This window comes from Apodemus sylvaticus, chromosome 4 (assembly GCF_947179515.1).
Source record: "Apodemus sylvaticus chromosome 4, mApoSyl1.1, whole genome shotgun sequence".
NCBI lineage: Eukaryota > Metazoa > Chordata > Mammalia > Rodentia > Muridae > Apodemus > Apodemus sylvaticus.
The window spans coordinates 154924565-154938022 of record NC_067475.1 but is presented as its reverse complement, the minus strand read 5'-3'; the positions used below and the strand labels follow the sequence as shown (position 1 = coordinate 154938022).

The 13458-nt window shown below is 34.7% G+C and overlaps 1 protein-coding gene across 1 annotated transcript in view; it reads left to right on the top strand.

Annotated features, from left to right (window-relative positions):
* The window catches only part of LOC127683494 (rho GTPase-activating protein 20-like), a 228771-nt gene that overhangs the window by 195572 nt on the left and 19741 nt on the right, over positions 1-13458 (top strand). The window contains exon 5 of the mRNA XM_052180770.1: positions 12255-12332. Within this exon, the coding sequence (XP_052036730.1) occupies positions 12255-12332 (78 nt within the window). The remainder of the gene's footprint in view (positions 1-12254; positions 12333-13458) is intronic.

Genomic DNA, 13458 nt, shown 5'->3' with positions numbered 1-13458 from the left:
ATTTACTGTGTTTTCATACGATGAATCCTTTAAAATTTAGTATGAACATTGGTCTTATCCACTGAATACTCGTTCTATTAGGTGGAGACCTCTACCAGGAGTACCTTATTTTATATAAATTGAAACACTTATGAAGAAAGACATGGGAGAAATACAACGCACCTTGCTGTGCCAAGGCCCCGTGGAACTCACAAGAGGCATGAAGATGTGTAAAAAACACCTATCATTATTCAGCGACGTCTTGGTTGTTTCTAATAACCTGTGAGTATCTGCAACATGCATTCCTTATTGTTAGAGGCTACACTTTAATTTAACTAGGCCTTTTTTTTTTTTTTTTACAAATATAAAATGTTGTTTTACTTCTTTTTTAAAAAAATATTATACTTACTTTATTACTTCATGATTGCAACTTTTTAGTCTTCTGTGGTTGAGGTTTGGCAGACACTCTCCTACACATTTCTCAATTTGTTTTGTCACAAGTTTTCGACACATTTTTAAAAGAATGAGTTATTAAAGGTGCTATCCTGCTATTTGAATCTGGGGAAACAATAACAAACTTGAAAAGGAGGCAGATGTGCAAGCACATGCCAGTAATTCTAGTATTGTTAAAGCTGACTTATGAGTATTGAAACTGTGGGATATGTGGACTATACAGTGAGACATGTTCCCAAGATTAAATATTTAAAATATGAGAAGTAGGTGTCCTCTTCTTGCTTATTGTTTTCAGATAGACTGTAGATAAAAGAGGGAAGGAATCCCTGATTATTATCCTTGTACACAAGTGGCAACCCATGTAAGCCTCTTGACCACATAGTTTCCAAATTAGCATTAAAAATTAAGATGCAGCCACAATCCCTACTAATAGCAATTCCTAATCAGGGAAAACTGCAGGTACAGGGTACTTCCTAGTTGGTGATTCTGCATATACTAGATAAAAATGCTGTGATTAAATGAAGCAGTATACAATGATGCACTCTAATTTATGCCCATGGAGGATCTTTTTGTGGGGCCACATCACATAAACTCTCTACTGCCCATGATCATAGCCTTCATATTATTATAGAAGGTACGAAGTTGGTATTAACATTATCAAGTTAATAATTCATGGTACATTCTTATAAGTTCATAAAAGTTTTGAGGACAGAAATCAATAATAAATAATAAAGCTTATTCAGTTTGGGCGATAAACTTTCTGATCGTCCTTAAATAGTATTCCTGAAGATCCACTTCAAAAATTGTGACAAAATGAAATGTTCAGAAGAGAATTCTTCAATACATTGTAGTTACAACCAACTGGGTAAATTTAGTTTTCAACCCTGATCAGTCACTGTAAGCTTGCAGCATAGAAAATGTTTATTAGTGTCTGATGCAGGTTCAAAATAAGTGAATGTCCTGGCTGTTTATCTACCACCCTCATCATTTCTACTCATTTCACCTTACGTCCACACTTGGAAATACTTACATTTTTAAAAGATAGTAGTAGACTCATTGAATAAATATATATATACTGATAGTGTACCTTTTAATGAAATTGGTGTAAGTGAAATTCACTTAGATTTTTGAGAGTAGAGGAAAGTTGTACTGGCTGGTTTTGTGTGGCAACTTGACTCGGGCTGGAGTTATCACAGAGAAAGGAGCTTCAGTTGGGGAAGTGCCTCTATGAGATCCAGCTGTGGGGGCATTTTTCTCAATTAGTGATCAAGTGGGGAGGGCCCCTTGTGGGTGGTACCACCTTTGGGCTGGTGTTCTTGGATTCTATAAGAGAGCAGGCTGAGCAAACCAGGGGAAGCAAGCCAGTAAGAAACATCCCTCCATGGCCTCTGCATCAGCTCCTGCTTCCTGACCTGCTTGAGTTCCAGTCCTGACTTCCTTTAGCGATGAACTGCAATGTGGAAATGTAAGCTCAATAAACCCTTTCCTCCCCCAACTTGTTTCTTGGTCATGATGTTTGTGCAGGAATAGAAACCCTGACTAAGACAAAAGTATAATGAATCTTTTTCTTGAATGACCATATATTTTTTTTCCACTTCTGCTGTGTAGTGATAGTAATTAAAACTATTTTGAGATTGTCATTCATGGTATGGAAAGAGCATAATTATTCTAATAGGAGGTGATTGTCATTATTTCTATTTTCATGGACATTATCTCTTATCAGACATTGAAAAGAGAAGTTTTGGATGTATACATTTCTTCTAAAGTTTGGTTCATACATACGCACACATATGTATATGTATATATCTATAATTAGAAGACTTGAGGTAGAAAAAAGATATAAGTACAAATGTTTCATAAGATTGATACATGTGTTTGTAAGTTTGTATGTGAGTGTGCATGCGTATATCCTTTCACAAATATTACATTATATGCTTGTATTTTGGCTGTTACATGTTACATTAGGTAGAGTGGTAAATCTTTCTCTATAATATCATGTTTCAAAAATGTCACATGTTTGAAGCTTAGATAGATTTATATATAGGACTTTTGAATCAGGATTTATTCTTGTGTCCTATTGTCTCCTGAATCTGAGAGAGGAAGAATCACTATCTTCAGTTTTGGACCAACACATCACCTTAACAGTGTGCAATGCAGAGTTACATACCCAAGTTCACACACACACACACACACACACACACACACACACACACACGCCCGCGCGCGCGCGCACAGACGCTCACACGCACACATACACATGCGCACAAGCACATGCACATTCACACGCACATGCACTTCCTCTCACACATGCATGCACACCGAGGTCATATTCAGCCTATCATAAAGTAATAGAACAGTCACAAATCTGGGAAGGATTATGTCAAAAGATAGAAGGGAAGTTAGAGAGCAAAAAATAAAAAATAAACTGGTCAGAACACAGTGTATATGTTTGTGAATTTCTCAAAGGACCAGCTCCATAGAAAAGGAATGATGGAAGAAGGAAAGTAATCCTTCCAAGATTACTACTTCTTACAAACACTTTTGATTAGATCACAATGTTTGATTCGAAGACATTTCCAATTATTTGTTTAAATTATTGGGATAAATAATCATCTTTCTGGATTCTTGAATGAGATGTGCTTTGTATGTTTACAAAAGGAGCCATTGAAGTGTGCTGAAGTGACATCTTAGTATACAAAGAAGGACAATGAAAGATTATTTTTATCCAGCCAGACAATGTTTCTATATAATTTAATTTTGAAAGATTATTAAATGTAATTAAGTAAAACACAAAATTTTAACAAATTTTTTTTTGGTATGGACAGTATGGAAATATAGCAATATGGTTAATTATTATCAAAATCACAAAGAGAAATCATGAAATACATGGCCTTCTAAAAATGCCATATATATACACAGACACACACAGACACATATAAACACACATATTCATAGTATAGTCATTCTAAAATTTCTCCAATCAGAAAACAATTAGGCTATGTCTATTTGTGAGCATTGAGAAACTAGTATCCAGTAACTTCTTTCAACACAAACTTGGTTGAATTCCATCTACTTTGGCTTGAACTGTGCCTGAATGAAAAAATGGACGGATCCTCCTCTGCTCTGGGACAGGAAGAACCTGGGTATTTCTAAAAGCAATTCCCACTACAATGCAGATCAAACTAACTGAGATACTTGATTCTCTTTCTAGGAAGAAGAGAAAGTTTAAAATAAAACACATAATCCCTTTGCAATACCTGTGTGCTGTGGATAATATGGACATAATCAACCTAGTCAGGATAAATGAAATCTGCACCTGCCGGACACTTGCCCTGTTTTGGCCCACTGGAATGTTTTTGGCCACCTTTAGGTAAGACCTACACTTTGGACTTGTATTCACAGGAGGATAGCTACAGAAATTGTGGGGCAACTTAATGCTTCCTAATTCACAGGTTAAATAATTAACCACAATATTTGCATAATAAGAATCTAGTTTAGTCTGATTGTATACATGCTGTCAAGTTCAATTTTTTTCCTTTTATAGTGTCCCTAGTTTGTCTATACTTTTCAAAACATGCATTTCAAATGTAAGTATATTATTTAATGTTTGATCTAGATGTTCATCAGGACTCCAGAAGATTCTTGGGGTAGAATGGAGAGACATTATTTTCTAAGCAGAATGTGGACCAAACAAGGACTTAGAAGATACCTTCCACACTCTTTGCCCTATAATATCCAGTATCTAGGTTTTAAAAATACAGAAATTGATCTCCCTCCAATAATATTGCATATTTTACTTATATTTAACCAATACCTCCAATACTGCCCAGGTAATTTCCATAAAAATAGTTTTTAATTGAGCACATAAAAATAGCTACTCATAGAATGCTCAAGTATTTGAATATTTTGTGTCTAATGGTCAACTGATAAGGATAAGGGTCAAGGAGTAAGGTTTAACTGAATCTGCAGGTGATAGACACACACATTAGCTTATTTTGATATGCTGGAGCTCAATGTCCAGGCTCTTCTAAGCCTTCTTCAGTTAACATACCCTTCTTTACACTCCCAGCTCATCACCTCTGAATCTGTACTCAAATTTGTTTGTTCAGTATAATATATATAATACATATTATATATATATATAATATGTATATATGTGTATAGATATGTTTGTATGTGTAGGTTGGGTGTCACAGGCATCATCCACCCTTCTGACAAAAATGATTGTAGGCAGTGAGTAGAGTAGGTAAGCAGTTAATGGTAGAAACATGAATGTGGCAGTCTTTGAACAAGAATCAGTCCATAGTTCCACAGGAATACAGCTTGAGGTTATGAATGTTAGAATCATGGCAAAAGGAAGAAGAAAATTCTGTGAATGAAAGATCTTTGCAGCATAGATAATTATTTTCAGAAAGCGGAAGCTATGTAACCATTAGCTTACAGATGAAAAAACTATACCTGATATGGGATTGTGAGCATGGGCAAGAGGAATAGTGCATTGGGTGAGGGATACTGTTTGAATCAGAAATACATTGATCAACAAGATAATGTTGATGACTATCAGACACTGAATATGTCAAATATCATTGAGGTATAACTCATTCAATATATAATTATCAGTTATAGAATGTTAGCATTGTGAATTCATCTTTATTCCATCTTTAATTAGAGTATTTTATGCTACAGTGGAATAGTGGTGAGCTTATTTTTAATTTGTACCAGGAGAGTTAACATGGTGACTCACACGAATTAAGCACTAGTTTCTAGGACCTCCTGTCTTGTATGCTAGTTCTGTAATTCACACAAGGAAATAAACAGTATTTTTTTCTTAAACGGTGTTCATCCTGAGTTAAGTGCATTCTAATGAAAGGTCATGTAACTTTCCTGTGGTTTAGTGCGAATAATGATACCTTTCTATATGAACATGTCCTCACGGTAAGAGGACACTTTCTTAATTATCCCTTTATACATATGAAACTAAAGCTAGGAGTAATTGTTGGCACAGCCATAGTCATACAGCTCTGAGAACACAGTCAAGTCTTGACATTCCCAACTAGCTGTCAAACTGTATTCAACTTCCTGTTAAAAGTGTTCCAGTGAAACAAGTCATTCAGAAAAGCAGCCATGTGGAAAATACCATCTACAGGTACACCTTCATGAGGGCCATTGGGTTTTATGAAGATTAATCTTAAAAGTCTCTCCATTGTCAAGACCCTAATCTTGTTTTTCACTTTTAACATTACAGTTCAAAAGAACAGAAAGATCGCTGGTATTATTTTATCAAAAGGTATTTTATTTGTAATTATACTTTAATTCTGTACTGATATGGGAATTGCAGTTGATTATTCATTTCTTCCTTAAAAATATATTTCATAGCCTGTCTCCAAATATGTTGCTGATTAGATGGTCATTGGATACTGCTTTGGATTCTCCTGTCTATTGTATATTTCATTTAACTTTCAGGAAGTTCTGCATTCATTGTCTCCCCTTTATATTGGAGTAAACAGTACTCTTCAGTATTTCTTTGTGTTTGACTCCATAGATGTTATTGTACCATGTCTATTCAAGCCCTCTTGTATTTCCTCTTTTGAAGTAAAGCAGATTTTTGCCTTTTCTTTGTGTATTAGTCACAGAACTTTCTCTAGAGCCACAGAATTTATGTATTTTTTCCTATGTATTAAGGGAACTTACTGTAATGACTAACAGCTGTAGTCTAACTAATCCAACAATGGACAGCTGTGAAAAGGAAGTTAAAATATCTTGTAGTTGTTCAGTCTATGAGGCTAATTTGTTTCACCTGGTCTATTGTATCTACTAGAATCTTGAAGAAGTAGATATTAACAAATGCTCTGGCAGTAAGTGCAAGCAAGCAAAGGAGAGTGAGCCTTTTTTCCAATGTCCTTATGTAGGCCTCCATCAGAGGGTGTGGCTCAGATTAAAGATGTTTACCACCCTGCTTATATCAGGACCTTGCTGAGTTCAGTCTGACCTTGAACTCAGATCCACTCCCCTCAGTCTTTAGGGAGTAAAGCTGGGTGTGTTCTATCTTGCCTGGGCCTAAGCTTTTCATGGCCCCTATGCCTCAAGTTTTTCATGTTGAGGTCTAAGTCAGAAGCTTGTGTCTTCCAGCCTCCAGATCTGTTTCACAGGTATGCACTCCATTTCAGACTTGTAGTTCATTCCAGAAGGAGTCGAGTTGACTACAACCTTGTAAAAAAAAAAGTTCTGAGGACTTTCTGTGCATCCTAGATCAATGTGCTATTACATGACCATGGTTTTGGCTTGAAACACTTTTAAATATTCCCTAATCCAATAGTGAATATTGCTGAACTACTTTCTTATATTTAACACCAAGATGATTCTTATAAACTATTAACAGCGATTAGCTTAAAATGAGATACTAGAAAATTAATTTTACTATATTGTGTGTTTTATTGTATTTGATCAGATCCACTAATGAAGCCAGGATGGGTATACAGAAAAACTTCTCAATGAAGATATTCACTGAGGACATCCCAAACTGTGACAGTGTATGTGAATACAAAACCAAACCTGATATTTCAAGTTCATGACTTGCAGAGAGACAGGCAGTTTGTAGAGTAATGGAAATGGGAGACATAAGGAGAGAGTGGAGGGGAGACATAGTGAGATTTATGTCTATAGAATATATATTTGTATGGCATGCACACATGTGACTTTTACATGTGATATATAGAAAGCACTGCGGCACAAGATTGATCCACAAGCTAAAGCAACAAAAAAGAGGAAATATTTTTCATAAGTGATTGAAAATTATGTCAGGGCATTGCATCAGCATATATTTCCAAGCCAAGTATTATTATACTAATTAATCTGCTTTTTCTCTTGAGTTGTTATTGCTTATATATTAACTCATGGGTTGTTCAACTATTATTTATTTTAAAATATTTCTGTCTAGTCATAAATAAATGTTATTTTATAATATAACCATAAAGAAATCTTAAACAGCAAAATATTATCAGGAATTAATTTGCTCTCCGCATCCACATGTTTTGCACCATTTTATCTCTTAAGCTCTGTCCTCTGCTCTTTCAGTATGTCTCTGTGCATCCTCACAACTGCTTTGGAAGAACAACTGCATAATCAGGGATCTTTATCTTAGTATTTATTTGAATGATCTAGGCATAGGGATTTCTTTTCATGTAACTTCTCCTTTGAAATCATTTTTACTAATTTACCCTTAGGGCATGTGTGTGTTTGTGTGTGTTTGTGTGTGTGTGTGTGTGTGTGTCTGTGAGTATGTCTGTGTGTGTGTGGTCATATGTGTGAATAGTATGTACAGTGATACTCATGACCTAACACATATTACATAGTAGTTTTATCATTGAGTTATACACATAACTATTAAATAATTGTCTATTTTTTAGTACTTATATTATTGCTCATTCTCACTACTGTGTTCAGTGCAAATCAGAAACTTAACTTATGTAGCATGCAGAGCATTGAAGACCATCGCTACTGTAAAATAGAATAGAATGTAGCTCAGAGGATCACAATCTCTCTGACTTTTATAAATGCTAATGTGTACAAAATGTACCTAGAGTCGATATTCTAACAAGTCACTGTTAAAATTTCAACACACTTACCAAGCTGTGTATAATGAATACCACAAAACTTGATATTCGTATTTTCTAGGTTATATAAAACAGTAAAGAGAAATTGTAGTATAAAAGTAATTACTAACCAGTGACATACATTAGGTTGACTGAAGCAGATGTGTCCTCAGGACAGCGAAGAGGAGAAGAGCAGATAGTCCTGTAGGGAACTGCTCTCTTGCCTCTGATGCTTGATTTCATCTATGGCAAATGCTCAGTATTGTACATGAGCAATCTCTCTGATGTCTTTCAACACCATGGTGACTTAGATCCAATTCCTGAAAAGTAAACATTTTTACTGATTTTTAACCACAACTCTAGTACTTTCATATATTATCCTTCCATAATTATTAAGAATTTTATAATTAGTAGCAATTTTTTTAATAATTAACATAATTATTACCTTTTGTGTAGTTCAGAAGATTGGTAATAGGTATGTACCTTATAGCTTTTCTTCACGAGATATGTTTGTTTCCCTTTTGTCCTTGAAGAGTTGTTTTCTTATTTTTATTATTAGATATATTCTTTATTTACATTTCAAATGATTTCCCCTTTCCTGGTTCTCCTCCCCCCCCAAAAGTCCCATAAGCCATCTCTTCTCCCCTGTTCCCCAATCATCCCCATCACACTTCCCTGTCCTGGTATTCCCCTACACTGCTGTATCAAGCCTTTCCAGGACCATGGACCTTTCCTCCCTTTGATGTCCAACAAGGCCATCCTCTGTTGCCTATGCCTCTGGAGGTATGGGTAACACCATGTGTACTATCTGGTTGGTATTTTTGTCCCTGGAAGCTCTAGGAACACTGGGTGGCTCATACTGTTGTTTCTACTATGGCACTGCAAACCCGTTTTGGCACTTTTTCTAGCTCCCCCATTGGGGGAGAAAGATAAAAAAAAAACACATGGTCATTTCATTAGATGCTGAAAAGGCATTTGACAAAATCCAGCATTCTTTGTTGTTAAAAGTCTCGGAAAGAACAGGAATTCAGGGCCAATACCTAAACATAGTAAAAGCAACATACAGCAGCCCAGGAGCCAACATCAACTAAACAGAGAGAAACTCGAAACAATCCTACTAAAATCAGGGAATAGACAAGGCTGCCCTCTCCACATTTATTCACTATAGTACTTGAAGCTCTAACTAGAGCAATTAGACATTAAAAGGATGTCAAAGGGATACAAGTTGGAAAGGAAGAAATCAAATTGTCACTATTTGCAGATGAAGTAACCTAAGAAACTCCACCAGAGAACTCCTACAGCTGATAAATAACTTCAGCAAAGTGGCCTGATATAAAATTAACTCAAACATATCAGTAGTCTTCCTATACTCCAAGGATAAACAGACTGAGAAAGAAATTGGGGAAATGACACCCTCCACAATAGTTGAAGAGTTGTTTTCAGAACATAAAAATATTCTTCTAATTTAAATAAATATCCTCTATCACTTTTCTTTCTCCATGTTCCCTCATGAATATTTAGCAATGATACTTCATATTTTTATCAATTCTTTGGTTGTTTTATTTGATTTTATGTTTATAGTTTGGCTTTTTAGGTTTGAGAGTTTTTGAATCATCTATGTATTTCATTACACTTAAGATAAACCTGTATTTTTTGCTATGGATGTATTAGGAAAATATTTTTTGCTATTCTTACTTAAGGATGTCTTTTCCTCCAATTTTTCCCTTTTTCTTATTCTTAGGATTGAATGTAGATCCCTCAGACTCTGTTCATATTTTAAAATATGTAGATGCAGATGATTTTACAATCATCTTTGATGTATAGAAATCCACTGCCAAATCACCTGCATGAATCCCAAGATATCCACAAACCACTCCCTAATATGCACATACCTTCTCGTACTCTTGACTTCAAATACAAATATATAAAATATTAACTATTTGACTTTATATTGTAGAGATAACAACTAACTGCACTGTCCTCATGAGTCAATGCTATGCCATGGCTGGAGGAGCACATTTTACTATATTCCCAGGTGGCTTAAAGTAATCTGTTCTGAAATTCATTAGAGATAGCAACACCTCATTGTTTCACATCTAGTTTATGGATATATAATTTCAATATTTACAGGGTTTATATTTCTATCCTTTTAGAATAAAAAGGTATAGTTCCTTTTATCTACAATAAACATTTTTATGTATCATTGAACAATTATTGAAAGCCTATTTTTTCCTCAGAGTAGGAACATGTGATCTATTATAAGGTTAATCTTATCTCCTGAGAATTACTTACATATGCCTGGTTCTCTATGAGTCAAGAAATATATTAACATGTACAAAAACTCCCAGTTGCCTTTTCATTTTCATGCTTTAAAAACAGTATCTTTAGAATTATTTTGTTTAAAATTATAAACATCACCAGCATCAGGAAGAAATGCACCCATCTTTGCAATCATTAGGTAGAACTTAATATGTTCAAAATGCACTCAGAATGCAATATTTTACAATAAGGTCAAATAAAATCATATTTGAATTATTTTTCTATCTCTAGAAAACTATATTACTTTGTTGTTTTAAAATTATACAGAAGATTTAAGATATTAACAAAATATTAAAAGTTTTACTTTTCTTTAAATTAATTATGCATACTCTGTGTGTATGTGTGTGTGTGTATGTGTGTGTGTGTGTCTTCATGCATGTATGTATTTGTGTATGTGGTGTTGGAATTTGTCCTTCTAGCATATATGATTTTTGGGCCATGAGCTATATTTTCATCCACATCTACATTTTGAGCAAATGCACACATTGGTTCCATCCTATTTACATTACACCAGAAGATCAGAGATGTTCTTCCACATTCTAAGATGTTTTTGCATAATTCTTAGTATATAGATAGCAAGATGTAAAATTAGTTAGTGTAAGGTATCCTTATCCTTGTTCATAAAATTCAAGTTACCTGTCATGTTGCAGTAGGGACTTGGATAAATCTTCAGAAACACACACACACACACACAACATACTCTCTCACACACACACACAGACTCTCTCTCTCTCACACACACATACACACTCACACACAGACACAAAACATACTCTCTCTCACACACACACACACACAAAGACTCTCTCACACACACACACACACACACACTCACACACACACACACACACAAAATTATTTTCAGGATAATAGATTATGCCCAGTGGTTAGAAAACAATAAATAAAAATGCTGTGAAAGATAATGGATTATGAAGTGGTTTCCTTTTTTCTTGTTTCAAGGTTGCTTATGGATAGCAAGGGGGCACTTGTGATATGTTTCTTATTTAAGGGACTGTTTCTTAGGCACTAACAATGCTTATTGCAGATAGCTGATACCTTAGAAACTATCTTCGTAAAGATATACCTACCTACTCACAGTCATACACTATAGTAATATATTAGAATTCGAGTACATCAGTGCTATCTTCTCAGATTCCTATCATTTTATTTCATGCTATTTACTTCTTGCTGTCTTCCTGGGTCTTTGTAGAAGATTCTAGCTGTGAGAAGCAATAGAGATCAAAAAATAAAAGCACCTTGCTTGTTTTGGGAGCATAAAGCAATAGAGGAATTCTAAAATGCTCATTTTGATTTCCTAGTTCTATCACCATTACAGATTTCATTACTGTATGTCTGTATACCATCTAACTATATACACAGCTTGACATGGAGAGAGTAATCACCCATCTTTGTTTGTTTTGTTTTTCATTTTCTTTTGTTTTTGTTTTTCTTTTCTTTTTTTATTGCAGTTTTGCTATTCATCCTGACTTTCCTAGAACTGTACACATGGTGTACATGAAAGTAAGGATGTAAGTGATGGAAGTCTAAACAGGGAGGAAGCAAAGGGTTGTGCTCTATTCCAACCACCCTCCCCCTACCTGTCTGCTGACATAATGAGAGAATAATCAGGATGCTGAGCTCCTGTACCCACGGCTACTCAGTCTTGCTTTATTATACACAACCTGTTACAGTTAATGTTTGAATATCAAGTATCCACATAGTTAATTTTGTGATAAATATGTTAGACTGAAAGTCTTCCAGAGATATCGCAAGGGAAGAAAAGAAAATGTTTATTTTATATTAGAGTTAGATTACAGATTTTAGATTATTAGTAATGATTAGACAATAACCAATTTTATACTTATGAGCTTCAACATTGTTTTATACCATTCTTCTCTGTACTTTTCATAGCCTTTATGCGTAAAAGCAACAAACATCGATACAGTAAATGAAATAATTATGAAGTTACTATCAATGATGAGAATACCCGTAAGTTATTTTCAAGTTCTTTGGGGTTAAAATTGAATTTTCCTTTTGAGATTCACATATCTGCAAAGGTGTATGCATATAAATTATACAGATGAAACTTCATCATGATAAATTTTACAATCTTCTCCTGCATATTTTACAATCTTCTCCTTTTGGAAGTAAAGGCATCTATAATATAATAATCTAGAGAGGGACCTTTTTCTTGAATTTCTTGTCTACATTTCCAAAGAAAGGAAACTTATAGCCCTATGTTATTGTGTGTGGGGTGTATATGTGTGTGTGTGTGTGTGTGTGTGTGTGTATTGTTGAATTTCACTGTATATGTTTATATATCTCTCTATCACTTCCTGTGGGTTCGTATGATGAGTATCTGAGAAACAGAGAGTGTCACTCTGTTTCTCTGTCTCTATTGCTCTTTCTCTTTCTTACTCTTTCTCTCCTTCTATATTTGGGTGAGTAGATGTTTGAGTGTCTGCTTGAATGCATTTTTGTCCCTTAGCTTAATACTTAAAAACTCTATGACACACTTTCTTGGATTTACTCATGAATCAACAAGCAAGTACAATTAATGATAACTCCAATTAGATTATATTATCCTGGAGTTTGCTAGCAATTTCAACAGAATGTTCTATTTATATTATTGTTTCAATGGATCCATAATTCTGTATGCAATAATTATGTTGTGGAACTTCTTTCCAGTATCTGGCCTATTTTCCAGGTTAGACCCATCTTCATCTTCTCCACAGAATGGTTATCGCTAAATGAAAGCCAATGGTTGTGTGTACTCCTAGGCACCCTCAAAGCCTCTCTGTTTTTTGTTTCTTGGGGTTTATTTTGGCTATTTTTCTCACTGTTGCTGAAATAACTATATTTTTCAAATGTTCTTTATCAAGTCATCATAATCACAGTGAGTATATGACTCTATGGGTTCAAGGTTGTGTGTTCATGTCAAATCAATATTCAATATCCCACTGATAGACGGAGAGACCCTTGTGGGTCATTTTGTAATAATATTGGTCTTGGTTAGTGTTGATGGCCGAATGCAATTTCTTATTCTATAAGAATAAGACCAGTATTCTTGGTGGATCAATAGACGGAGTTTACTTCAGAGAGGAAAGGCAAGTAC